General features: G+C 36.4%; 12 protein-coding genes and 8 pseudogenes across 20 annotated transcripts, besides 1 other annotated feature; 13 read left to right on the top strand and 7 right to left on the bottom strand.

The window, feature by feature from the left end:
* Window positions 1-20,217: part of a mobile genetic element that runs on past the window's edge.
* TVAGG3_0798300 lies at window positions 457-1,811 on the top strand (annotated as a pseudogene). The gene has a single exon. A coding segment is annotated over exon 1 (1,355 nt).
* On the top strand, window positions 2,109-3,081 carry TVAGG3_0798290 (annotated as a pseudogene). Its single transcript has one exon. A coding segment is annotated over exon 1 (973 nt).
* On the top strand, window positions 3,114-4,305 carry TVAGG3_0798280 (annotated as a pseudogene). Its single transcript has one exon. A coding segment is annotated over exon 1 (1,192 nt).
* TVAGG3_0798270 (protein of unknown function, DUF4106 family) lies at window positions 4,374-4,712 on the top strand (the record flags this gene model as incomplete). The annotated part of the gene is made up of 1 exon (XM_051247219.1): window positions 4,374-4,712. The coding sequence occupies one exon, from the start codon at window positions 4,374-4,376 to the stop codon at window positions 4,710-4,712; it is 339 nt and encodes a 112-aa protein (XP_051082694.1).
* TVAGG3_0798260 (protein of unknown function, DUF4106 family) lies at window positions 5,090-5,410 on the top strand (the record flags this gene model as incomplete). Its single annotated transcript, XM_051247218.1, has 1 exon — window positions 5,090-5,410. The coding sequence occupies one exon, from the start codon at window positions 5,090-5,092 to the stop codon at window positions 5,408-5,410; it is 321 nt and encodes a 106-aa protein (XP_051082693.1).
* Window positions 5,745-6,376, top strand: TVAGG3_0798250 (annotated as a pseudogene). The gene has a single exon. A coding segment is annotated over exon 1 (632 nt).
* TVAGG3_0798240 lies at window positions 6,494-6,942 on the top strand (annotated as a pseudogene). The gene has a single exon. A coding segment is annotated over exon 1 (449 nt).
* On the top strand, window positions 7,399-8,120 carry TVAGG3_0798230 (annotated as a pseudogene). The gene has a single exon. A coding segment is annotated over exon 1 (722 nt).
* On the top strand, window positions 8,629-9,502 carry TVAGG3_0798220 (annotated as a pseudogene). The gene has a single exon. A coding segment is annotated over exon 1 (874 nt).
* Window positions 9,873-10,601, bottom strand: TVAGG3_0798210 (organellar and viral DNA polymerase type B; the record flags this gene model as incomplete). Its single annotated transcript, XM_051247217.1, has 1 exon — window positions 9,873-10,601. The coding sequence occupies one exon, from the start codon at window positions 10,599-10,601 to the stop codon at window positions 9,873-9,875; it is 729 nt and encodes a 242-aa protein (XP_051082692.1).
* On the top strand, window positions 11,612-11,812 carry TVAGG3_0798200 (uncharacterized protein; the record flags this gene model as incomplete). Its single annotated transcript, XM_051247216.1, has 1 exon — window positions 11,612-11,812. One exon carries the CDS (start codon window positions 11,612-11,614, stop codon window positions 11,810-11,812), a length of 201 nt encoding a protein of 66 aa, XP_051082691.1.
* TVAGG3_0798190 (uncharacterized protein) lies at window positions 11,841-12,419 on the bottom strand (the record flags this gene model as incomplete). Its single annotated transcript, XM_051247215.1, has 1 exon — window positions 11,841-12,419. One exon carries the CDS (start codon window positions 12,417-12,419, stop codon window positions 11,841-11,843), a length of 579 nt encoding a protein of 192 aa, XP_051082690.1.
* TVAGG3_0798180 (uncharacterized protein) lies at window positions 12,813-13,178 on the top strand (the record flags this gene model as incomplete). Its single annotated transcript, XM_051247214.1, has 1 exon — window positions 12,813-13,178. One exon carries the CDS (start codon window positions 12,813-12,815, stop codon window positions 13,176-13,178), a length of 366 nt encoding a protein of 121 aa, XP_051082689.1.
* On the top strand, window positions 13,227-13,498 carry TVAGG3_0798170 (uncharacterized protein; the record flags this gene model as incomplete). Its single annotated transcript, XM_051247213.1, has 1 exon — window positions 13,227-13,498. A coding segment is annotated over one exon (272 nt), but the record flags the coding sequence as incomplete, so codon positions are not given.
* Window positions 13,844-14,542, top strand: TVAGG3_0798160 (cytochrome B-C1 complex subunit 6, mitochondrial family; the record flags this gene model as incomplete). The annotated part of the gene is made up of 1 exon (XM_051247212.1): window positions 13,844-14,542. One exon carries the CDS (start codon window positions 13,844-13,846, stop codon window positions 14,540-14,542), a length of 699 nt encoding a protein of 232 aa, XP_051082687.1.
* Window positions 14,592-14,855, bottom strand: TVAGG3_0798150 (uncharacterized protein; the record flags this gene model as incomplete). Its single annotated transcript, XM_051247211.1, has 1 exon — window positions 14,592-14,855. The coding sequence occupies one exon, from the start codon at window positions 14,853-14,855 to the stop codon at window positions 14,592-14,594; it is 264 nt and encodes an 87-aa protein (XP_051082686.1).
* On the bottom strand, window positions 16,270-17,135 carry TVAGG3_0798140 (uncharacterized protein; the record flags this gene model as incomplete). The annotated part of the gene is made up of 1 exon (XM_051247210.1): window positions 16,270-17,135. A coding segment is annotated over one exon (866 nt), but the record flags the coding sequence as incomplete, so codon positions are not given.
* Window positions 17,182-17,766, bottom strand: TVAGG3_0798130 (phage tail repeat-like family; the record flags this gene model as incomplete). The annotated part of the gene is made up of 1 exon (XM_051247209.1): window positions 17,182-17,766. One exon carries the CDS (start codon window positions 17,764-17,766, stop codon window positions 17,182-17,184), a length of 585 nt encoding a protein of 194 aa, XP_051082684.1.
* On the bottom strand, window positions 17,786-17,941 carry TVAGG3_0798120 (uncharacterized protein; the record flags this gene model as incomplete). Its single annotated transcript, XM_051247208.1, has 1 exon — window positions 17,786-17,941. The coding sequence occupies one exon, from the start codon at window positions 17,939-17,941 to the stop codon at window positions 17,786-17,788; it is 156 nt and encodes a 51-aa protein (XP_051082683.1).
* Window positions 20,218-20,314: 97 nt separating the features above from the next.
* Window positions 20,315-20,648, bottom strand: TVAGG3_0798100 (annotated as a pseudogene). Its single transcript has one exon. A coding segment is annotated over exon 1 (334 nt).
* Window positions 20,649-23,466: the final 2,818 nt, after the last annotated feature.

Below are 23,466 nucleotides of genomic sequence, written 5' to 3'. Positions count from 1 at the left end.
AAGAGCGGCACTTTTAGCGAAAATGGCAGGCTATGGTGGAGCTGCAGACGGAACAGCCTATAACCCTCAAAGTCAAATGAATTTGAGTTCACTCAAAAATCAAATAACAGATGTCAAAAAGTCAAACATAGACATACAGAAGCAAATAAGTGAAAACGAAAAGAAACTAGAATATGACAGACACACAAAGAAACTCAATGAGTTAAACGTAGAGAAAAAGAAGAAAGAAGAACAACTGAAAGAACTAAGTACAGAGGAATATGCGAAAAAAGTGTCAGAAAAAGCAGCAGAAGTAGCAAAAATGGAACAAGATGTCATAAATTTGAAAAACCATACTACTCAATATAAAGTACTGAAAGATGAAGAATAAAACAAAAAGCCCTGAAGACATATATGGATAGCGATGAGTATAAAAAAGAAGTTGAAGCAAATGTAAAGGCAGAAAAACTTTTACAGTTGCAAAACCAAACCGTACAGTATGAAAACTTAGCACAAGAAAGTAAAAATAACGACGCAGCCATGCAAAAGGCAATGAAAAGCGCAGAATATATAAAAGCTAACAATGACTGGTTAGATGCCCAAGCTAACGCTAAAGCAGCCCAGCTTATAGGGTCAATAAGGACAAAAATACAAGCGGATGAAGACAGTTCAAATGAAGCTTTAACAAATGCTGACTTTAAGAACGCCTTCGAAGCTCTTCATAGTAAGGTGAAACAAGTGAACGACTTCTCATCTGGAAAGAAACTGAAGTCTGAAGGTTTCGACAAAGAGTTAAAAGAAGTAGCACAAAATATGACGAAAATAACAGATGCAGCAACGAGACAGGCAGTTCAAAGTGCCTATGACGCCGTTAGAGCAACTGTTGTGAAAGTCAAGAAAAAGAGTTACAACAGACCAAAACAGACCTAGTAAATGCTTTCTTAAAAACGAAAAGTCAGGTAGGACATTACGCTGCAGATGGAACATATGTGCCAGCTGGTGGAACTTATATACCAGCTGGTGGAACTTATATACTAGCTAGTGGAACTTATATACCACCAAACCCTCCAAGAGAAGCACCTGCACCAGGACTACCTAAAACATTTACATCGTCACATGGACACAGACACAGGCATGCACCAAAACCAACACAACAACCAACAGTTCAAAATCAGCACCACAACAACCAACAGTTCAAAACCTGCACACAACCAACAGTTCAAAACCTGCACAACAACAGTTCAAACACTGCACAACAACAACCACAAACAGAGCAAGGACATAAAAGAAGTAGAGAACAAGGAAACCAAGAATTCTTAAAAATGCTTAAAGAAGAGTGTGGTTTCCCAGATACTGTTGACTTTAGTGACAGATATAAAGAAGCTATTAGAAAGTTCAAGGATGGAAATACTGACCCGAACCTATTTAGCTTTATGGCTCAGCACCAAAACGGATATAATCTCAAACCTGGAAAATACAAGCTCGCTAAGGGATATGATTTAATAGCATATCATCCAAATGACATGGATGAATTTACTCCGAGATATTTGATGTCAGAGCTAAATGACAATTCAACTTTCGTCATGAAACGCGTAAAAAATAGAGACGGAACGAAAGAACAAAAGCTTATGAATGCGGATGACGTAGATAGGGAAATTGTTAAAAACGGTCTCGGAATATATGAAATGCCAGCAGATGAGGTACAAGAAACTCCACAGGAAGAAGTTCAGATACAACCAGACATGGAAGAAATAGTTCAGCAACAACAGCTAGAAGAGCCTGAAGGAAACGAACAAGTCCTCCTTTGGAAACTAACTCACAGAACTAGATGAAGATTTGGAACAGCCGAAAAATCTTGACCCTCAACAAGAGTATGCGGAGAATATGGAATATTTCCAAGAGTCTAAAAAAAATTCGGCTGACATAGTAGAAGAATATCGAAAAATGTTTGCCGACATACAAAAGACTCCAGCACCAGATGAAAATATTCAGCATAGAATGGAAGACTGAAAGAAAATGTACACAAATACAACAACCCTTTTTACTTACGAGCATTTAACGTTCAATCTTCGGATGAACTCGGTGAAAATAAAAGGTTAAATTTCAAGAAAACATATAGAAATGAAACATTGTTTAAAGTTCATTCAGAACCTAGCCAAGATGGAAACAAACCTACTTTTGTTTCTGCAGACGATGGAACTACAATGAGATGGGGTCATAAAGCTAATCCAGATAGGTGGTTCATAAACTTACAACCACAATTCCAAGAAGTTGTAGACGCAATGGAAGTCAATGGTGAACCAGATATAGCTGGTATTTTCAGCGCGGCTTTAATGCCATTGAAAGATATGAAACATGCAGATATTTTGGACCAGTATGAAATGAACATGGCTGATGGAAATATAACACCTGACGTTCTAGAACATTTATCTCAAAGAACTACACAGAACCATAGAGATGGTATATTTGGTGAAGAGTTTAGAAAGAAAGTTAGGGAGAGCGAAGGAAGAGAACCTATTGTACATGACCTTGCAAACGAAAGTTTACAAAATGTCATAAAAACTTACTTTGCAGACAATGAACTGAGAAGGGATGAATATTTAAGAAAACTCAAATGGACAGTACCAAATGAAATGTTAGTATTGAAAAACATGTTCCTTGACAAAATAAAACCAACTACAGAAATAAACGACGCAAGACTGAAAGATTGGGTAAAAGCTTTCCCATTCACAAAAGATATAGTTGGTAACATGGAAAGAAAACCAGAATGGCTACAAAACATATATTTGGAAACGAGCTTATTCCATATGGACAGGCACTGTTTGAAGAGCTTGAACCAGAAACTCAGGAAAGAGTCATGCAAACAATACGCAAGACTCAAATACAAACTATGACAAACTCTTTCTAGGATATAGGTTACCTGAGATGGGCGACCAGAGCCAAAAGGCAAAAAGGACATGGGAAATTTGCAACATACTAGATGAACATAATGCAAAGATGCAACAACTTCAAGCAGAGGGCAATGAAGGAAAAAGAAGAGTTAAAAACTCAGTCAGGAAGAAAGTAAAGCTTGGTCCACGTGGGTTCTATTATGACATATAAATCCAACTATTCTATATTTTTACTCATATGAAATGTACGCCGCTCAGAATATAACGCCAACAGTTTTGGATGCTATGAATGGAAATGTTTCCGAATGGTATAACGAATGCGACAATGCCATTAGAAGGTCAGAAATAGTTGGAACTTACGAATATACAACTGCTGTTTCTTATGGAAACGTAGGTGAGTTTGGAGAAGGTTCTTCAACAACAGTAGATATTGCTTGCGACAGGTTTCATATAATTTCTATTGACAACTCTTTCTTATACGTGGAACACATTGAAATAAAACCTTCTGCCAAGTTGTCTGACAAGAAAGGTTGCAATGGAATTTTCTATGTCGGATACCAATATGCTCCAGAAGTTTTCATGGGATATAAGATATATTCTAACTCTGACTTAGTTCAAACAGTAACATGGGCAAACTATGAATGGTTCGCTTTGAGAAACTCAGTACAACCACAAGCTAGAGAACAAACAGACCAGTATGCAACTATTGAGAAAATAAGAAGACTTGACCCTAACGTTCCAGGAGTTTATGTTAACCTTTCTGGACAAACTGCAGCAGCAGTAACCAAAGTAAAACTGAAACTTAGAGTTCCTTTGTCATCTTTCCTCATCTTCAGGTTTTTAAGATACTTGCCAAACTGGGCAGGAAAAATTTCTATCGAACTTACTCCAAGCAAAAATAACTTAGTCATTGCACCAACACAAGACCCATTCACTCTTACAGAAGTAGTGGAACAAATAAAATGTCATTCGCCGACTTTTGCAAAACAAAGTTGACTTAGACTTTGGTTTCTCAAACCTCAACACTGAAGTAAACTATTATTTCAATGCTGCTGGAGATGCTTGGGACCCAGTTAAGTTCACATGCGAAAAATTTGAATGCAAGAGAATAGAAAGCAGACTTGCAGTCTATATGTTGGACCCAGATATTTCAAATGCTTTAGCTGCCAAATATATTGCAGTTCCACTTATGTTCCCTATACACCAAATATCTGTCAAAGACTTTGCAGGTGAAGTTGGAAACCAAAGTGCTGACCCAGGTGCAAGAACAGATATTGCCTTAACAACTGCAATGAAACATGCAGATACTATGTTTGTACTGTTCAGACGAACTATAAATGACTATTCTTGTTTCTACAACCCTGGTATTAAATATCATATAAACATAGATGGCAAATATATCCAAGAGAAGAATATTCTACAGTTGAGGATATGAGGTCATACAACTTGACATTAGATGCTATGAACTTTAACAACAACTTCACAACAACCATTAACCCTGAAATGCAAAGTTCTATTATGCCATATGTGAAAGTATGGACTCATACAGGAGGTCAAAAAACTCAATATACAAATGGAGACCGTTCAAACTTTTGGCTTGGCATTCCATTTGCTGACTCAGAAGACTTTATGGGTGGTATTTCAACTGTTGGTACAGTTCAAATACAATATACTGGTGACAGAGACGGTCCAGATGAATTGAAAGCAAAGAAGTTTACAAAACCAATAGCACTTTTCACGGAAGATGCTCTTTTGAAGATTCGTTCGATGAAACCTGCTGGGGCTCCTCAGATTGGCATAACGACAGCTTCCATCGAGCAGATTTTGGCAGCAGGTCAGTAAGTTGTTCTTGAACTGACTTCTCTCCGTCAAATATTGACAGTACGCCAGTTTTGACATATAATATTGTATTATAAACTTACCTTTAGAAATATCGGTCAGTTTTGTTGTTATATTTTTGTCTGCTTCAAGAACTTTCACCATTTCAGTTATACCAACTTTCTTTGCTTTATGAAAATATTTTGGTTCAGCAAAGACTGCTATTCTATAACATTTTCCATTGTTTGTGTAAAGAACTATTCTGTCAATGTATTTGTATTGTTTGTGTGTGTAAACTTTGTTTGCTTCAATTCGAAGAGATACTCGAATACGTCCATCTTTTTATTCTAAGTAAAATGTCATTTCCGAAAAATAGAAGCGTAAGTGTTTCAAAAGGTTTAATGGCGGTGGCAGATGTGAAGTTAAATTCACCAACTCAAACAAACAGTCAAAGTGTTGTTGTCAATGTCAAAGAAAGAGATGTTGAAGTGGGGAAACCATACGAAGACGAAGATGGTATAACAATAGTTCCTGTAAAAGAACAACCAACATATCCTGAAGTTAGCAGAGACTTAAGTTCTGTTGCAGATATTCGAAACGACTACCAACAACTTAAAGACAAACTTAAAACTCAGGAGAAGATTTGTCAGCTTTGGTATAATGTTAAACTTGGTCGAACACAACCCTGTAAAAGTGAACTCATATGTCATTGCACCTCATGAAGTTTTGAAAGAACTATTGAAACTTTTGACAGAGGCAGACGATATAAACATCAAAGAAATAGAACCCGACATTGTTGCTGTGGTGTTTCATATAATGTCATTGACAAGATATACGTTATGAAAGGAGGTGAAACGTTGAACTTAAAATATAGTTTCCCAGACGTCATAAAAATATTTGACGACCACAACATTTCATTAAAATTTACTTGCTAAGTAAATGGCAGAAGACATAGTGGTTTATACTATTACGACTAAAAACCCTGAGTCATATAATTCTATAACAACAAACTTACAAAGTCCTCAAGGACGATATTGTAAACTGACCTTAAACACGATGACGACTAAAGCCTGTTTTGCTCTTTTGACACCAGAAGACTTTGTTGTTGTGAATGGTAAAAAATACTTCTTTGAAGATACTTACTCAGATATACCACCAACAGGTTTTGTTGACTTATTTAATACTTTAAGGACGGATGTAACATGTGCTGCAACTAGAGCAGGTTTCATTATGTTTGGATGTCCGACTGAGTTTACTATAAACGATATGAGCTATAATACAAAACTTATTCTGGTTTTTACTACCAACAGTTTCCTATAACAGGAAAAGGTGTCATACAAGGAATGTCTGTTCCATTGACTTTAAGTACACCTATTTTATATATTGTTTCAAACTTAGGTTCAAAGTGCTATTCGAATGTCGACAGAAACTACTATGACCAAAAGATACTCATGCGTATAAACAACACTTTCTCTGCTGGTTTGCCTATTGTTCATTCGAATGCAGAGTTTTCAGCTTTAGTGAACTCAAACACTTTAGCAAACATAAACTTAACCTTAGTTGACGCAAACTTTGTTCCTGTAAAACTTTTATGTCCTATGTATTTGTCAATGACGGCAGAAAGTTTCGAATTGGAAGATGCAACTGGTGAAAGTATTGTATACAAGAACAACTTCAACAACAAATAGCTCAAGAACAACAAATGCAACAAATAGCTCAAGAATAAAAAAAAATATTTTTTTTATTTTTATAAAATGTACAGAATAGATGTTTCAGATTTTTATGACTTCCAAGCATTCAGAAATATGTGTCCATTTCGAGACTATAACAAAGCAGTCGAGAATTTGAAACGTTTAGTCATTTATGTTGACTCTGCCCCAGAATGTTATGTCATGAAAGAATGGGATGTTGTCTTTAACAAACCAAGAGCAACAATAGTTTCAGAACAAGAATGTAGACAGAAACTTAAGAAAATAAAAGTCGTACAAGTTGGTTGAAGATGTTAGATGCTTGGGATATCTTATTGTCAAAGTTAGAAGATTTTTCAGTTCGTGGTATAAAGTTCTATACACCTTCTCCAAACTTCTATTCTATCTTCACTGGATATAAATACGAACAAGTAGAATGGAAAGAAAATGTTATAGAAGCTTGGTTAGACCATGTCAAAGAAATTATATGCAATGGAAACGAAGAGTCTATGAGTATATCTTATGTTGGTTTGCAAACATCTTACAACATCCAAGTGCTAAAATGAAACTGCTCTCATTATAATTGGAAAACAAGGAACTGGTAAGAACACTTTCTTTACAGATATTTTGCAAACTGTTAGAGGGCTATTCGAACCCTAATATGACAAACTTAGAAAACATCTGCGGTAAATTTAACTCTTCAATAGAGAATATGAAACTTATAGTATGTAACGAACTTCAAAGTATAGATACAACAAAAGTTTTGAACTCAGATGCTTTGAAGAGTCTTATAACAGACAAAGTTGGAGTTGTTGAAAGAAAATATAAAGACCAAAGAGTTTGTGAAAATGTTGCAAACTTCATCATGGTTTCAAACAATGCTGTTCCGATGAAGTTAGAAAGTTCTGACAGAAGATATGTAGTTGTCAGAACGTCAGATTCTCATATGCAAGATACAGAATATTTTGACGACTTAGCAGAAACTTTGACACTACTTTTACAACCACTTGTTCTCATATTTCATGACATTAGATATTTCTAAGTTCAATCCAAGACAAATTCCACATACCGAAGAGAGACAAACATTGTTAGAAGCAAACAAGAGTGTATATGAACTGTTTATAGATGAGACTAACTTTGAGTGTTTAGATGAAAGGTCATTGTACGATGAATATAAACAATATTGTCAAGAATATGGTTATATGACAGCTTCTAAACGAACATTCTTGGCAAATGTCAAAAATCTTTTAGATGTTCAGAACGGCGTATATACAAAGAAAAATTTTTCTGAGTAAATTTTAAAAAAAATATTTTTTTATCCGATAGAAAAGATGACGAAATATTTCAGTAACAAGTACATGTCAGGACAAAGAAGAACTAGACCCATTCGCTATTTGAATGTTTACTTCTACCATTTTGAAAAGTCTACATTTGACAAAGTTTGGAACATCGAACCAGTTAAGTTTGCTATTGTGACTAAAAATGGTGCGAAATTTGAAGACTTAGACATAGAAGGTTTGTTAACAGTCAAAGAAAATTTTGACAGAAGGTTTCAAACCTTAAAGAAGGCAAAGCATACAAACTTGTTATACCTTATGAACCAAAGAAAGCAGACGACTATGAATATTATGAGTCTAAGATAGTTGAAGTTCAAGGTAAATTGGGTAAAAAGATTTTAGAGTCTAAGCCAGTGTTTGCTCCTAAAGAGGAAGAGAACATTGACATTGACCCAGAAATGTTCTAAAAATAAAATTTTATTTTTACATGTCAAATTTCTTTTTCTCTGGAACTGGTTCAGGTTCTTTCTTCTCTTCTTCTACTTTTTTCTTTTCTTTCTTCTCTCTCTTCTTCTTCTTCTCTGGTGGAGTTATGTCAAATTCTCAGAACCATATTTTGTAAAAGTTCTTTGTCCTTTAATAGCTCTTCTATTCTGTTTTCTATTTCATCTTCAAGAACAGCGCATGTGTCTTCTTTGCATTCTAAGAACTTTTGTTGGACTTCATCTTTCCAATCGGCGTCATCTCTGTCAACAAGTCTGTCATTGACAAATTTTAAGACTGCTCTGCTAATGTTTTATGGTTCTTGTCATATTCCCAGAAACAGAACTTTAGAACAAATTCACCTTTCTTGTTTACACTATGTAAGATTTTATGGTCGACAGATGTTTTGCTGTCGAAAAGCTTGTCTCGAATATAGATAGCGAAATCGCTAGACATTTTCTAAAAGATAAAAATTTTAATTTTTCTAAAAATATGTTAGAAAAAAAGTTTGCTGACATTGACAAGAAATTTGAGAATGTTTTAAACAAGAACAAGAGGAAGTTAGAAAATGCTCAGATAAAACCCATACATGACAAGTTCTTATTTGCTCAGAATGGTATAACAGGTCTAATTGCACCACCTGGGTCGGGTAAGACTTTCACTTATCTTAAAATGGCTGCACAACAACAAGAACTAGATGAGAAGAACCCATTCTATGAGTTAGTAGTCATTTGTAGTACTTCTGGTCAATTTGACCAAACCGTCAATTCGTTCAAAGATATTATAAAAAGTCTAAGTTAGTATGTATAAAGACTCTGAGTTGTTAGATTGGATAAAGAAGTACCAAAGAAGAGTTTTGAAGTACAATGCTATAAATGAGTATATAAATTCGAAGTTTAAAGACCCAAATGAGGAAATGCAGAGAATATTAGAGAAGAAACACTTCAGAAACAAACAGAAAGAGATAGAATACATTTCGAAGAAATTGCAATCTTACGATTGGAAGACTTACCCTCATAGATGTCTTCTTATCTTAGATGACTTTGCTTCTCATCCTTTGTTAAAGAACAGAGAACAAGACATGTGTCGAATTCTTAAGAAGCTCAGACACTTTAACATCTCAGTTGTCATTTGTGTACAGACAGCAAAGAGTTTAAGTAAGGATGTTAAAAGAATACTTACTGATATCATACTTTTCCCTGGATTGTCCGAAGACGATTTCATGGAACTTATGAAAGAGTCCATGGCAGGTAAGTTTGACAGACATGAACTATGGGAGAAGTACAAAGTCATACAAGACCCTCATACTTCTTTCAGAATTCATATCTACGCAAACAAAGTTCAAATTGTAAAAAGTCAAGCTTGAAAAATAAAGTTCATTACTCTACTTGTTTGAAGTTGTCAAAATACTCTGTTATTTTTCACGATTTCATAGAGTTTTGGCTACCCTGTAAAAGTCGGTCTAGAGAATTTCATGAAATTTGGTCATTTTTCAGCAAAATATATTTTAGGGTAGAAGGGTATATCTACCGTTTTACCCTCATTTCTACCCCAGTTATTTTATAACGTTTTACATGGTAAACGTTATTTTTTAAAATTTTGTGAAAACTCAACGGTTTGACACAAGCCCTAAAATATATTTTACTCAGAATTTTTTACTCAGAATTCAATAAAAATATATTTAGGTAGAAGGGTATATTCTACCCGTTTTCTACCCTCTTTCTACCCCAGTTATTTTATAAGCGTTTTACATGGTAAACATTGTGAATTCGTGAAATTCTAAACAGTTTTGTAGCTTCTATTTCTTCTCTCAGGACATCGAATGTTTTAACAATGCCGAAGGTTTCTTTATATTTCTTCTTGACATCTGAAAGAAGGAAATCGTCAGCTGTTGGATAGTTTTTGTTTAGAAATGTCAACATGTCCATTTTATCTTCTGCTGGTTTCTCTGCCTCCCTCTTTAAGTCAGCATAGTCGTTTCGCATACGTTCTATCTCTTTGACGGAGTAGTTATATTTCCTCATTGCTGCTTTACATTTAGAACATTGTGGGTTCATTTTTGCGTTATATTCTGAAACCTTACCTGCTAGTATGACTAAGGCGTCAATTGCTCTCTTTAACTCAAAAGTTGCGGGTTTTATCTGTTCATTCCATATCTTACCTCTTCTATCTTTATCTCTTATCTGCCATACACATTTTGCAACTAACGAAACAAAGTTGTCGTAGGTCTTAAACTCCCCAGATTTGTATATGTCAGAGATGTTCTTATATACCATATCGCAATCTTTGTCCATGACTTTGTGGTTGCAATGAAATCCAAGAAACTCATAGTTAACCTTTCGTATGAACTTCTTTATTTCTACTGAGTCAGTTGCTTTGACTTCTATTTCATCGAATTCTGGAATAGTAAGCTTTTGTTGCTGGATTTCAGGCAATTTGGGTAAATGGTCGATGAGGTCCTGCATGTCATAAAGATACTGTTCATTTGTTTCATCTTTTCGCACAACAGTCAAAGTACTTGTTAAAGTTCTTGCTTTATCTTCTGGATTTTTGTTTCGAAAGTATATGAAGAAGGAATGAAGCTTTTCATCTCTACTAACATTGAAGTTGGGTTCATGACTAACGAGTTTGGTGCTGTTGTTGCTAACATGTTCTTACAATAAAAATAAAAAATATTTTTTTAAAAAAACCAACTTTATTTTTTATTTCGGGAAAACTCATGACAAATTCAAGAGGGTAGAAAAGAGGTTAGAAAAGAGGTTATATCTAACCTTCTACCCTAAAATATATTTTTGCCGAATTCATGAGTTTTGGTTGAAAGAATACGGTCGAGCCAAAAGTGGCTCGACCTCAAAACAAGCATTTTCTGTATAAAATTCATGAAAATTCAAGAGGGTAGAAAAGAGGTTAGAAAAGAGGTTAGATATACCCATCTACCCTAAATTATATTTTTGCTGAATTCAGCAACAAAATTCAAATTGTAAAAAGTCAACCTTGAAAAATGTAAGTGTTTAGTCTTAGTAAGATGGTAGCTTCTTAAAGCAAATACCATTGCTGAGTTTTATGTACGTGAAGAGAAGTACAATGAATTCAATTACGAGTACAATTGCAATGACAACTAAGGCAACTATTTTTGTCTTTTGCCAGCAAGGGTACTTCTTCTCTTCCAATGGTTCGGCAGAACTATACTCACTCATGAGAAATGCCAAAACGGTTTAATAGAAAAAGTGTCATTTTTTCATGTCCGAAGACTCGAAGGTGCAACACTTCCAAAATACCGACGAACTCAGAAGAGCAGCATGGCAGTATGTTCTTGACAACTTCTTTGAGTTCTCCAGGTACACCTTGGAAAATGCTGAAGAACTCCGACACAGAGAATTTGGAGAAATTGCACTCCAATACTACCTTGACAAACAAAGGGTAAACAAAGGGTAAAATAAGACTAAAAACTTAACGTTTAAAAAGTGACATTTTAATGAGCTCCGAGTCACCGAGAAAACTTGGTCAGATGTTAGCAGCTTACTTCCCTGAGGAGGATGGAAGCGTTACATACGTAAGGTTCAAAAACAACGAACCTGGAATTGCGTACCAAATTCGCAATTACATGACCATGGAAGAGTACGAAAGGTTCCTACAAGAGAAACCAGCTCTAAACAACTCAGAAAAGAAAGAGTAAAAAGTTTAACTCGTAATTGTTTATTTTTTTACTTGTATGGGCAAGCTGCAAGAATGAAGTCGACTATCTCAGTCTTTGTCTTGACCAGTTGGACTGCTCTTGCGAGTACGTCTGTTTTACGGTCTCCAGCTGGTGTCTGACCTTCGTAATTGCGCATGTTCTTGAGAGCTCCAACTGTAAATGGTTGTAGGATGAAGAGTCTCTCAGACTGCTTGAGGTAGTCTTCACGGTCACGAACCGAATCTGTGGTACGAGTCGAATCGGTCGATTTGAGGGAAGAGACTGAAAGCCTGTCGTCTTCCATTGGAGCTGTAGCATACTCTTTGCGTAGGCGGTTCAGACCTTCTTCGAACTCTTGGTCTCTCTTGGATTGAGATTGGAATTGGAATTGGGGTGGAGGGTTTGACATGAACATCCAAGGGTTAGGGCAGTAAGGCATAGGCTGAGGAGGGTAGTTCGGGAAGCCTTGTGGTGGGTAGTAACATTGAGGTGGAAATTGGTAGTAATACGGAGGTACTTGCTGGAACTGAGGTTGCTGAGGTGCAGGGGCTGGTGCTTTAGGTTCCTCTGGCTTGGGAATGGACTCGGTTGGTGGTACGTCGGACATTGTCTTGAAACAATAAAAGATTTGTCTTGAAAAAGTAAAAGACTTGTCTTGAAAAAGTAAAAGACTTGTCTTGAAAAAGTAAAAGACTTGTCTTGAAAAAGTAAAAGACTTGTCTTGAAAAAGTAAAAGACTTGTCTTGAAAAAGTAAAAGACTTGTCTTGAAAAAGTAAAAGACTTGTCTTGAAAAAGTACGGGTATCGTCTTAAATCAAGACCACTGTTCTCAAATTTGAGAACTTTACACCAAAAATTTCTTGAAAAATAACGGGTCTTGTCTTGAAAAAGTAAAAGACTTGTCTTGAAAAAGTAAAAGACTTGTCTTGAAAAAGTAAAAGACTTGTCTTGAAAAAGTAAAAGACTTGTCTTGAAAAAGTAAAAGACTTGTCTTGAAACAATGACCGACATAGACCCAGCAGATGAGGCAATCTACCTTATAGAGATAAATGAGCTAGTTAGGAACTACCTGAGCCATCTGAAGTCAAACAGGACCATTGCAGGCTGGGTGTCTGGAAGAGGTGCGCTTAAAATTGAAATTGACACCGGAATTGTCCTGCAAATACCAGAAAACACTCCTGTAGACGACATAAAAGAGATGAAGAAAGAAACCCTCTTGAAGTTCTTTGCAAAGCGTCCGTGGATACAACTTCCAAACAGAGAGAACCCAACTGTACGAATTGCCCAAATTCTCAGAGGACTCTTACACTTCTCGGGTCAGGCGTTCTTCATAAACACAGAAGGCGACATCGTACCTTTACAGTAAACATCTATATGGCACGCTTTGAGTAAAAACATTTTTTTCATTTTTTGAATGAAGCAAGTTAAATTCGTCCCACACCAATCTCAATGGACCGATGAAGAGTTTCAAGCCATGGTTGAAGGCGTTGAGAACGACATAGACGGCGAACTTGAAGGAGCTCAAACCACAATTGCAACCAAAATTGCACAAGTCAAGGAACAGATAGCTCCACTTAAAGCTACCAAAGCTACTCTTGACCTCATGGATAGTTACCGTTTAGATGTCAAGAGTGGAATAAGACAATTAAAATTGAAACTTCTAAACTACGAAGCTATACTCCAAAAGTTAGCAGAAATGAGAAGACTTTACCAGAGCTACTTACATGTAAGGGACTTACCTTCAAGCAGTCCGACCAAAGATGAATTTTCTGACATTGTCCCAATTTTGTCCGAAAGTCAGCTCAGATGTTTTGAACTGCTCCCAACATATCCAGAATATGAACGTTTGCCTGAACTCTTCCGCAATCTCAAAAAACGTTTTTTGGTTCTCATGTTCGAAACTTTTATCGGAAGAGACAACAAACGTTCAGAAGAAGAACAAGATATTATTTTAAACTTGTTGTATGACTTAACCGTCATAACAAGCTTTTTGAAGTAAAACCGCCATTCTCAAACCACTTCATTTTTTCGATGTCCGAACAAGCACCGAAGCCGAACACAATGGCAGATGTCCTTTCAATGTTGCCAGACAAGCGCCCAGTTCAAATTCAAATTTTGAATTTGAAAGCTCATCTGACAAACACCGTTAAGACTCTCCAAAGTAGTCTTATGGAAGAGATGAAGGGACTTAAAGGTGAGTTCCTCATGAACCAAGCTTCCAATGAGAAAGTCCTGAACGATTTGACGGAAACCTTGCGCATTTACGCGAGAGAGAACCGAGACCTTGCCAGACTCATCTACCGTTTCTTCGAAGAGATAGATGCCATCTGGAAGGTACTCGGAAAGGACAGAACCTCCAACACCGTAATTCGTGAGTACCAAATTGAAGAAGGTATTATCAAAGAAGAGGAAGAAGAGGAAGAAGAGGAAGAAGAAGAAGAAGAGAAACACGAAGAAAAGGAAGTTTGGGCAACCCTTGTTGCCGATGACGCTTACGAAATTTCCCAACCCTACCCATACCAAATCCGCAACAGGGAGACAGGCAAGGTTCTTACCCCAGTCCTCAACAACTTGGGACACTTGAACCTTAACCTTCGGAATCGCGGTTCAATCTCCATGGGCAAGCTTGTCGCAATTCAATGGGTTCCAAATCCAGGCAAGAAGACGAAGGTCAGACACATTGACGGTGACAAGCTCAACAACCGTAAGGAGAACCTCGAGTGGTTCTAAGAGTAAAAAAATTTTATTTTAGGGGGAAACCCCGAGTAAATTTAGGCGTTTATTTGGATAAGTATGTGAAATTAAGGTCAATTTGCAAAATTAGTTCCCGACCTTTGAATTGGACTCTTTCGTCATCCCAGTTGCGTAGGAGGTCGTCCCAGAGAAGTTGGTAGAATTGCCAATCCAAGGACGATTTGTCCTCCCAGGCATTGAGGATGTACTGCTCGTAGAGTCTCATGACCTCTCCCTTGCACCAGACACCCTCTCCCTTGGAACGTAAGGCTTCTTCGAAGTGCTCGAATGCGATTGGCTGCGGGACCATCTGAAATGACACTTTTTGTCCGTTTGGTCAATGTTCGTGTCTCGTGTCATAGTCGACGAAAATACAAACAAACAGGTTATATATGAGTTTGAGACCAAGAATGGTGTAACTCGACCTGTCCGATTCAAATTCGAATAAAAATTTTTTACTTCATGCAATGTTTTATTTCTGTGCCGTCTTCAAGTATGCCCCAGTACTTACGCTTGGAGAGGACATGAACTTCGGTGAAAATTTTGTCCAATTTGAATTGACCCATCTTTTCACCGACCATTCCCATTTCAATGAGTTTGTTATAGCCTTCTTCGTTCGTCATGAGTGCGTCAATGTTCTCATAGTAAACCTTCACTTTGGATTTGACTTCGGAGAAGAATTTGTTGTAGTTGTCGAGGACTGCCTTTGCGAACTGAGGATAGGACCAATGTTCGACAATAGGTTTTAATGTGGTTACTAAGCCATTTTGACCTTCGGTGAACTCGTATTTCAAAACAAAAGGGGAGAACCTTTCAACAAAGTTGTCGACCTTCTCATAATGTTTACTCTTCATCTCTTGAGGTTTCTTAATGGAATATCCCCATGTCGAATTCATAAGCAATTTGAGTGTCATTGCAAGGGGGTTTGAAGCTTTCCTAATATCATACAGTTGTTGTATGACTTTTCCAACTGTATAGTTCCTTCCTGGGAACTCACCATCTTCGTTTGGAATTCCAGTTGGAATATATTGGACGAACCTCATGTACGCAGCGTTAAGGTCGACATAGTATATTTTTTCGTATGAGTCGAACTTGTCGCATCCAATGGGTCCAGTTTGTGGAAATTCAAGTGAGTCTCTTATCTTCTGAGAAACTTCTCCTGTTATCTCATAAACATCGTCGAAGCAACCTGTTTCATATAAAACCTTCTGACCTAACTCAGATGCTCTCCAATACAATTTGACGTCGATTGGATGTCTCAATGGAGTTTGTTTATAGCATCTTGAAGTTCTTGCAACCTCATTGGAAGTTCTTCTGGTTCAGGTTGGTATCCGAACAATCCAACTCCTTTTGGAACTGTGTACTTCTTTTGTACTAGAACTTTGTCTGGAACAACTTTTGGTCTTGCTAACAGTGAAAAGTTTGTTTCGTCTTTTGGTACAAAACTTTCTGTCAGCTTGTCATCTGGAATCGGTTCCAACAAACCTTTCTCGAAAAGAATGTTAACAGCTCTGACAATGTTGCACTTGCCTTTTCCGAACAATGGGTTTGTAAGACTTTCGTTCAACATGAAGTGGTTGTGGACAATTGCAATCTTCAACCATGGTAAGTCTTTGTCAACAACATAGTCGTCATGTGAAGAACCTTTAGCTGTAGGTATGTTGACTCGGATATTGACATTTGCCAACGGTGCAATTTTTGCCAATTGACCTCTGAGAATGTACCTTGTCTTCACACATGACTCAAGATACTTCATTTTCTCTTCTGAAACAAGACCAGAGTTCCTGAGACATGTAAGAATACAAGGTTCATTGACAATTTTTTCAATTGAATTGTAAATTCCATACCTTGTCAAGTCAATGTCAGACTTATTTATGAAGGGGAAGTATCCAGCATGTTGTCTGACTGCTTGAGGGTTAGGTTGGTACCATTCGAACTTGACACTTGCAATTCCTTCAATTGCATTCAAAATGTCTGAGTCGGAGTCAACCATTTGTTCTCTCTTTGTAGTCTTGAAAGCGTCAAGAAGCATTGCAGCTGTTGTGACATTGCCATGCGCATAGTATATATGACCGTCCAAATCTGTTATGGTCAATCTGAGATTGTATCCTTTCTTATTTCCGTCTTGTATGGCAGCAAGTACTCCCATGAAGCCTTCTTTGTTCTTTCCTTCGTCAAAGTTTACTGTAAAGGTTCGACCAGATGTAATTTGACTTCTAACTTCACGATACTTTTCATATGCATATCTTGTTCTTTCCATGGGAGCATGTGCGTCTTCACCTTTTCCTTTTTTCCTTCTCAAAGGATGCAATTGTTCGTCATGTTTCCAGTAGAATCTGGCAAAGCCGTCGTGTCCTTCAACTTGAGGTTCACTAACATCGAAAGGCATGTCCATAAGACGTTCTTCTTCTAACCTCTCTAGTCTGTTTGGATAATTGGCACGTGCTGTTTCCAAGTCCATCTCATAGCGAAGACCAGATAATTTGTCATAGACTTTTATGGGTCTTCCCTTCCTATATTTAAACTTCTTCGAAACTTTCCAACCATATCTTTCTAACTCTGCTTTTATTCTAGCAGACCTTCTGTCCATTCTATATGGGGGCATTTTTATAAAAATAAAAAAATATTTTTTTTCTTTACTTTACATAACCACCGGCTGCCATAAGTCTTTGACGCCAACCCATACCAGCTAATGAAGGTTGACTTGGTTTAGTTTGGAAACTAAACTTTGGTTTTGGTTTATCTTCAGTTTTTGGTTTTTCTTCTTCTATCGGTTTTTCGTCACTTTTCGGTTCCTCTGACTTTACTTCACTTGCAGGAACAGTTGTGTCGTCAACATCTTCATAAATATCATATGCCATTTGTTTTTGTTTTCCTTTCAACTTTTTGTGTTTGTTGTAAAGTTTAGAATATTTCGACTCTAAGTCAATGAGATGTTCTATAATGAACTGTTGGTCAGTGAAGTAAACTTTTCCATCTGTTGTCTCGAAAGCTCCTTCAGACTTCAATATTTTATTTGTGAGAGTCTGTTTCTTTTTTGAGATACTAGCCGTTCCATTTCTATGAAAAGTGACTTTATAGTTAGGGTTTGTATTTCCAGACCTGGCACTTTCTATTATTGAATTTTTTTCTTCATCTGTAAGTTCTTTGACAGGTTTTGACAATGGTTCTGAACTTTTTGTTTGTGGTGTCAAATCTACCGTTTCAACTTCTTCGGTCATTTCATCTCAGTAAAAAATTTTAGTTTGGTTTGTTTTCAACTGGTTGTTGTTGTTTTTTAAGTCGGTCTAAAACTTCCTGAGGTATAGGAAGAACTTGACAAACACGTGGTGGTGTAACTGCTGGAAGCCGACAAATCCATCTTGAGCCCATTTGTCTCAATGCTGTATTGTTCATTTCATCTCAGTAAAAAATTTACATTCCCAAGTTTGAGGCGGTTGAGGTTGGTTATTGTTTACCCACTGTTGTGCATGGTTATATCCTCTGTTAAAGAATCTTTCACCTTGGTCCATATAGTGCCCTGCTTGGTTATAGTAGTCATTTGCTTTGTTATAGTAGTTTCCTGCTTGTCTTCTACATTGTCCATCCATCCTTGAACTTTTCCTCTTGTTTCAGGATTTGGAATAAGATTTGCTGCATCTCGTGCTACCTCCCAACCTTTCTGTACAGTTTGTATAATAGGCTGTGCTTTCTCTTTCAGTATACCTAATGTACTCAAAATCTTCCTTCCAATTCCAAATGCACCTCTGGCTAGTGTTCCCACTGCGGGCAAAAATCTGGATGCAACTCCTGCTAATGCGCCAAATAAACCCATTTCTTATAGGATAAAAATGACGAATCCAAACAAGGACCCCTATGTTTCTAAAGCGACAAAGAAAGCACTCATGATAAAAATCTTTAGTTCAACACCAAATGCTTGGTTTATGGATATCTTGGAAAACATTCCGAGAGTTAGAACAGATGGACTCCATACTGGCTAATATTTGTCGGTCAAAACACAAGATACTGTGAAGCCATACCATTACAGTCCAAAAATATTTTAGATGTGAAAACTGCTTTGACAATCTTCGTTGACAAATACCATCCAACAAACTGACATCTGACTGTGAACGTTCTTTCAAATCAGACGATATTAAAAACTATCTGCGTTCAAAAAATGTAAACCAATATTTCATTGTCGACCAAAACCATTCTGCTCTTGGTGTCATTGACAGTTGTATAAAAATCTTAAGAGACTTAAACCAACCACAAGGTGGTGAAGCAAATGAAATGTCATATGACGACAATACAGACATTTCTCCATGGCAAAGATGAGACAAGTTTTAAATATTTACAATACCGTAAACAAAAAGGTTTGGGAAACCACTCCCCGAAGAAATGAAAAAAACCCGACTTAGAGAAAGACTATATATTAATAGTTTAGTCAAAAGAGACAAACAAGAAGAATGCCAGGCTTCAAACTTCAGAAAGGCGACAAAGTAAAAATAGAAATACCTAAACGCGACCCATATGAAAATACTATTGACTATGACAACAATGGGAACTCGACAGGTACTCACGTTCGTGTTCGTAAAAATAGAAGAAAGTATACAAGAGAATATTATGAAGTTTTAGGCAAACATGGCAAAATGTACAGACTGCAAGCAGAAGATAAAACTACTATTGTCAGACCTCGTTTCAAACTTGTCAAAGTTCAAGGTGGTACTTTCAAAGACAGTTCCTAACAAATATAAGACAACTCCTGACGAATATGCTAAGAAGTTGAAAATGACGACTAAGCAATTCTATACCATGCACAAACTGTCATGTAAGGTGGCATGTATTTTTTACCTAGTCCTGTAGATGTTGTTGTAAAAGTATGTTGGTGGTTTCCTCCTGGTTCAGTTTGTCGAAAAGTCTTTTTGCTGAATGGTTATAATCTGGAGATAAAAACGTCATAGCCAGCTTCATACTCTGAGTTGTAAATGGGTGGTCTCTTAATGAGTGGCTATGGTCGCCAGAAAGTTGTTGTACAGAATGACTATGTGGTGGCAAGTTGTCGACAGATATCGTTTTACTTCCACCTGTTTTCTTTGGAGTGTGTGCACAATACAAAAAACTTTCGAGTATTTGAGTCCAAGTTCCAAAACCAAGTACTACTTCTGGTCTGGTAGAGTTCATTGACGTATAAATAGAACCAACTGGGTAAATGGTTTGAAGTATTTCTGTCTTTAATGTTTGAAGCTCTGTTTTGTTGCTTTCTTGTCATATAAATCTTGAGCAGTGAATTTAATATTATGTTCATCCTTCATGACATAAACATCTTTACATCTAATGTTTCTCATCGTCGTTATGTCGTCATCCGATGTTAAACCTTGTGGAAAGTTAGGAGGTTTACAATATAATGCATCCCCACCAGTTTCTTCAACCGTTCCTTCAATACTTTCTATAGCAACAGTTGTAAAACTTGTATGTGTATGGTTCTTGTCAGCTTTGTCATCTAACTTTTTTTGTAAGTTTGCAATATTTGCAATGGTATGTGTATGTCCAACGTCACTTTTCCTGTTTAAGGTTTCTTGTAAGTTTGCAATATTTGCAATGGTATGTGTATGGTTCTTGTCGGCTTTAAGGTCTAAACACCCTGAAACCCATCCTGTATCGGCTTTAGTTTTTAAAATCTTCGATGTCCGTTCATGGTACCAGTCAACCATTTCTTTAATTTTTTCATCTTTTTCATCCACATATTCCTTATCTGCCTTCTTCACTAACCCACTAGCCAGATATGCTAACTCATCGTCAACATATGTTTTATCTGCTTTCTTTTCAACATCCTCTTTCGTTGCATAAGCTTTGTTAGCTCTTTCTTCTTCTTTTGCTATTGCATCGTCTACATATTCTTTGTCAGCTTTGTTGTCAACATCTGCTTTCAAAAGAAGTTCATCTATAGTTTCTCGTTTAAAGTTCTTTTTGTTGGATTTATACAAACAGTATGGTTCTTGTTGTCTTGAAACAGAAACTCGTCTGTCATTGGGTTTATCGTCAGTTTTAAGTTTCCTTCTTTCAATGACTCAGATATCTTAGAATAGTTTGAAAGTTTGTTGTGTTCTTATTTTAGAGCTTGCATAATGAGTTGTCGGTTGTGTTGTATTTCTCTCATAGACGCTGTTTCTTTCGAATTTTTATTCTAGATAAAATATGCTTTCAATAGAAAAAGAAATTCTAGAGTTGCTACAACTAAACATTAAGATGAATTTTACTAACGTCGGTCAAAGTTTGAGACAGAGACCGTAAAGCATGAAGGCTATCGTTTTGACTACCGTTAAGATGGCTAAGGACCCATCCGTCACAAAAGCTATTGGCTTTCGTAGAATGAATTCATTTCAGAAGCCATACATGGTTTCCCATTTACGGTCGCTTTTGAAATTCGATACTTAAACAAGAGAACGTACGTATGAGAAATTTGAACAGGGAAAACTTTTACAAGTGAATTTGTTGTAAACTTAGAAACAACTCTTCAAGCTTTTCAAGAAAAAATAAACGATATCTTATCGAATATGCAAACAGTAACATTGACGAAGGAGAGTACCATCTCGATATTATTTATGACAGGAAAAATGCAACTGTTAAAATCAATAAATAGAAGACCTTGGAGAAAACGTTTATATTTCTACAAAATATAAAACTTGGCATGGTATAGATTTTGAGGATGTTAAATCAGTGCAGCATATCCAGTACACCAGACTTTTATGAAGTCTCAAACCCTAATGGAACATATGAAAATGTTTTCGACTCTGACGCTATTATAGTTCATGCTTTCATTTTTTGGTGCACAAATCTTTTTTATGCTTGGAAATGACTTTTACGAAAAACCTACAAAGCTATATGAACCGCGAGTGGAAGTATTTCAGACTTTCAAGTATGGTTTACAACAGATGAAGAAAGAGAATAATTCCATTATACCAGCGTTTTACTTAGAATTAGTTTCATATACAACTACTATCGAACGGTAAAAATATGATTTTAATACGGTTGAGGTGTTGGATTTGGTTGCCAACTAGACTGTGGTGCAGGTTCGGCTGTTGTATAACAGGAGCTTGTTCTTCTGTTCGGGTCTTTAGGTATAATACCAACAAACTGACCTACTCTTTTACCAATATTTTTGACACCGTTCCATATCCTCTTCCGACAGATTTTATTCCATTCCATATACCTCTTCCAACATTTCGAAAGAAGTTTCCAATACTACTGAGAAACCCATTTTACTATATGTAAAATCTAATGTCCGCCTAGTCTCTTACGTTTCCTGTTGAGTTCCATAGCATTTTAACTGGAGCTCATACATTCTATTTCTCTCTGGTAGAAACATACTCTGGGTCAACTCCTGTGTTCGCGTCATCTGCATAGAGTTGTTTATATCCCACTTCAGGGTTTGTATAAAACTCTTTCCATCTCATATTTGCATACCATGGTGGTAGCTAACGCAGCGTCATTTGACATGGCAGTTTGCATTTGTACATCTGTTGGCACTTGACCATAGTTTGCCATGCAGTTTGTATTCTAACTTCATTTGGAATATTCTCTGGGTTTGGTTGTCCAGGTTGCTGCGCATTCGCTAAGTTCTGTGCGTCCATTTAATATTAGATAAAAATATCTCTTACGAGTACATATACTGAACATTTGCAGGCATTGGTTCATCTTCATATTCTCTGTACTTTTCTGCCACGTCAAATAAATAAATGACACAATGGAAAAAACCTAAACAAGTAGTCCTATTTCAAACCACAGTTACTTACCAATAAAATTTCTTTATTGTGACACTTTCTCCAGTTTATAGGACCTCTCTCATATTCTATCTTGTCATATCTAAACTCATAGTCATGTATGTCCTCTAACCATCTCATAACGGTTTCCAAACCACTTTTATCGGATGTAAAGTAAAAGCATGGATGGTTATGTAAAACGTCTAAAGTTTCTAAGAGTCTCTCAAAGTCAGTCTACTTGGTATTGAAAATCCCATGTGTTATAGAACGGCGGGTCCACTATAAGAAAACATTTTCCTTGTCTTTATTTTTTCATACAAATCTGTCCAATGACATTCACAAACTCTATACCCTCAATATATTTTTCTATGTCCTCTTTGAAACATTTGTATAGTTAAGATATAAAATTTTGACATAAGTGTTTCAATGTCATGAACTCTATATAGCACCACTATATAATAGTCTAGCAGAATATACTATTCAGTCTATATATTCTGCTTTTTTCAAAACCTCTCTCACAATATTTTTCTTATCTAATGGTATACGTTCCATCTTACCTATAGGTATCTTTTCTTTTAACTCTTTCAATATATTGTTTGTGTCTGGAATATGTTAGACGGTCCATATAGTTGTCGAAGTCATTGCATATAATCTTTGAGTCAGGAAATATTGTATGGCACAAATGAGATATATAGAAACTTCCACCGAACAAATCTACAATGTTAGACCATTCGGTAGTTTCTTAAGTTCTCTCAATATAATATCTTTACATTTACTCTTATTTCCAAAGAACGGTAACGGAGGTTTTGTAAAATTCATTTATATATAATAATAAAAATGTTTTTTCCTGAAAAGTGACAGAAAAGTGACAAAGCATGAAAACATATATAATTTGTGAAAAGTGAAACATTATATAATGTTTTCGACCAAGAAGAAGGCTTCTTCCCAGAAGCAATGGAGGAAGAAGAAGAGTCCTCCGAATAAAAACTTCATTTATACTAAACATCAACATCAGGGCTAGAAGGCACGAAGTGCCTGGAAGCCCCACTTCCCTTTTTTTTTTTTTTTTTTTTTTTTTTTTTTTTTTTTAAAGGATATATTAGAGGAGGCGAGTTATGAAGTTAATAAATATTATTTAAGAAATTGTCAAAAATTCGCGGAGTTATTAAATGATTTAGATTA

This window comes from Trichomonas vaginalis, chromosome VI, assembly GCF_026262505.1.
Source record: "Trichomonas vaginalis G3 chromosome VI, whole genome shotgun sequence".
NCBI classification, from domain to species: domain Eukaryota; phylum Parabasalia; order Trichomonadida; family Trichomonadidae; genus Trichomonas; species Trichomonas vaginalis.
Note: the sequence above shows the minus strand (reverse complement) of the source record. Positions and strands in the feature narration are given on the sequence as shown.